At 38.9% G+C, this 3059-nt stretch overlaps 1 protein-coding gene across 1 annotated transcript in view; it reads right to left on the bottom strand.

The window, feature by feature from the left end:
- Window positions 1-3059, bottom strand: part of LRP1B (low density lipoprotein receptor-related protein 1B) — a 671221-nt gene that overhangs the window by 504988 nt on the left and 163174 nt on the right. Inside the window, exon 2 of the mRNA XM_010000387.1 lies at window positions 1846-1971. Coding sequence (XP_009998689.1) covers window positions 1846-1971 — 126 coding nt within the window. The remainder of the gene's footprint in view (window positions 1-1845; window positions 1972-3059) is intronic.

The raw sequence follows: 3059 nt of genomic DNA, 5'->3' as shown, positions 1-3059 counted from the left end.
AAATTCAGGAACATTATATTAATCTCTAATGAGAAACAACCTACCTGATGAAGCTGGAGAACATAAATGCATTTCAAGAAATACAACAGCTGACAGTAGTTTATGCTGACTAAACAGATACAGAACCACCAAGACCAAAATATAATTGCAAACAAATACAAAGGGAAATTTTCTTTCCCCCAGCATTCCAGAACTACCGTTGCTTGGTTCTCATGCAGCGTCCTGGGCCGAGCTGAACTGAAAGGGCAAGACAGGGCACCAGACCTGCTATGATTATCCTCTCAGCCCATACAGTCAAGTGTTGCTCAGGGACCTCATTAACCAGCAGCTCATCAGGTGCATAAAGATTCAAACCTCGTCATGCTCTACAACCAGAAAAGCAACGAGGCTAACTCAGCCTGAGTAATGCATCCAACAGAAACTGTTAGCATTTGCAAAGGGAAAGGTGTTACCAAGAGGACCAGGTTTGCTGATGTCAGGAGTGGAGGCTTGTTCTCCCACCTGTCCCCCTTTCAAGTCATCAGTAAACTTTAAAAGGTTATGTTTTTAACTTGCTATTATTTTAAATTGCATTACTGAACACAGATCCCATGGTCCAGTACAATAAACATGCAAAGTTCTTGAGAGAAAAAGATCCAGACATCCAGGCCAGCTGCTGGACTTGCAACTATGTACTAAGTATCAGGAGGCAAATCAAAAGTTGTGTCTGGTTTGTGCTCTTATGCATGAGTTACTAGAAAAACTTAACTGCAGATACTAACACTGTTCTTGAAAACACTAGAGAAGGCAGCAATCAATCATCAGAGCAGCAATAAAATCTCAACTGTACCCAACACTTCCAACTACTGTATTCTGTTTTTGAGATTCCCTGGGTGTTTTAAAGATGGTTAACCAGAGCTCCCTCAGCACAGCCCCAGAGGCAACTTTCCTTTCTCTTTCAGAGAACAAACAGTGGAGCAGGAAGGGGCAATATTTGCTCAAACAGAAATGGTTTCCAGACATCTCAACTTGCTGTCCCTCATTTTCAAGATTAGACTCCTAAATACTGTCTGATGTCTGCTATTTTCTTTCCAGTGAGCACTAAACCACGTTTTTAGCTCCCCTGATTTTCAGTATTGCTTTGATACAAAATACATGGTTCTTCTCTTACATGAAGCGATTATCCTGGGGATCAAATCAGGAAATTCCCCCATTTTCCTCAGAACTCAGGAAACAAGAGAACATTAAGATTTAATAGCACCTCATCAGTAGAATACAAGGTTGATAAGAAAAGTCTCTAAGGTTGCTGCTCTGATCTTCAGAAGCTCCTAGCCACATAAAAAAAAAAAAAACAACACACCAAAAAACCACCATGATCTTCTATTATAACTAAACATGTTTTATTAAAGCTTTCCTTCATTTTCCTTTCTTTGCATCTTTTCCCATCATAGTTATTCCCTCTTCTTTCACTCCTTCCTTTGATGTTTGAATGCTTTTCATACTTTCACTGAAAACATTTTGCACCACTTATTTCCAGCCCACTTCCCCCCATTTCAGAGGAAACCATTTTTTTCTCCTGTATCTGACTTTGCCTCTGCCCTCCACAGCTCATCTACAGCTCAGTGAGAGCACAGGGAACATCTGCTCTTGCGACAGTGCTTGTTACAAAGTGGCATGTGAGCAAAACACTTTCCATCTCTGCCATTTCTTTTGTCTTCCACCTGCACAGTCAATGTAACCTGCTACCCTTGATACAAAGATTTATTCAGGATTTATTGAAAAAAAAAAAAAGGAATTTGTGCTTTCAATGCAAAACTATAAACGTTACTTTAAAAGTAAAATGAGATTGGCTCCTTCTTTACTTACATGTGGCTAAAGACTCATCTGAATCATCAGGACAGTCAGGCTCTCCATCGCACAGCCAGTGCTGGGAGACGCAGGTCGCACCGTCCCCACACAGAAACTCTCCTACATCACATAACTCGGGCTCTTCTGAAAACGAGAACGTTTTACAGTGCAGTGATTAAAAATGAAGGGAAACCAAGTGGCATAATGAAAACCAAAAGTGAAAACAATGAGATTCTGAAATCAGAAAGTGAATAAACAAGAGAAACAATGTGAAGTAATAATTAAATGAGGTACCTGAGGGCAATGCCCTTACTTAGGCTGCAAAGCCCTCATCTCCAGCTTCAGTATGTTGGGGGAGCCCATTCCAATCAGAATTGAACAAAATTAGCATGAACTACATTTTTCTCTAACTACTTCACCAAGAAGTTTATTTGTTCACTAGATAAAAAAACAACCAATTCTCATTTCATAATATTACCAGGGACATAAACCATTTCCTCTCCTGCCCCAGAAAATATTTTCCAATTCTTGTTTCTAGTAATCACATTTTCCAGGGCACATTTTTGTAAGCAAAAATCTTCTTAAAAAACATACTTTTTTTTTTTTTACTGTTTCTTCAGGTACATATTTTAACCACCAAATCCTATCGTAGTTTTATATAAAAGCTATTTTTATACTTAATGTGACAAATTTGCAAACAAAGGATTTAGTTATTTAAGGTCAACACTGAGGCACCTTGAAAACAATGGTGTTTAAAAGGGCAATTTTGAAAGGCTGGCACATCCACGGTATCTGCTGGATTTAGCCACTGAAATCTAACGTCCTTGAGATCTAGAGGCAATTAACTCAAGAGTATTCCATCATTCATTAATGTAAAACCATTCTAAAATTAATTAAAGCTCACAAAGGCTCTGTGCAATATACTATTTTCAGTGTATCAATATATAAAGTACAGTAGCACCTTCCACAAGGTTACATTGCAGATCACTGGGAAAAGGTTTCTTATTTTTTTAAGGGTACAAGTGAGAAATAATTTCACTGGAGTCACAAGTGCCACTAAGATAAAAAATCAGGTATAAATAAGGAGAGAAATAAGCCCAATTCCACTTGCAGATCTATCCATTGGTTGAGTTCATGCCCAAAGCAAAGACACTGTCACTTTTTCCTTATCACTATTAGCAGGCTGTAAGTCAGTGCCTTGCACCTCCCCTCTAGCTGCAGTGCCTGCTGAA

The sequence above is a fragment of the Chaetura pelagica genome, unplaced genomic scaffold, assembly GCF_000747805.2.
Source record: "Chaetura pelagica isolate M959 unplaced genomic scaffold, ChaPel_1.0 scaffold386, whole genome shotgun sequence".
Classification (NCBI taxonomy): Eukaryota; Metazoa; Chordata; class Aves; order Apodiformes; family Apodidae; genus Chaetura; species Chaetura pelagica.
This window is presented reverse-complemented; position numbering and strand designations above follow the sequence as displayed.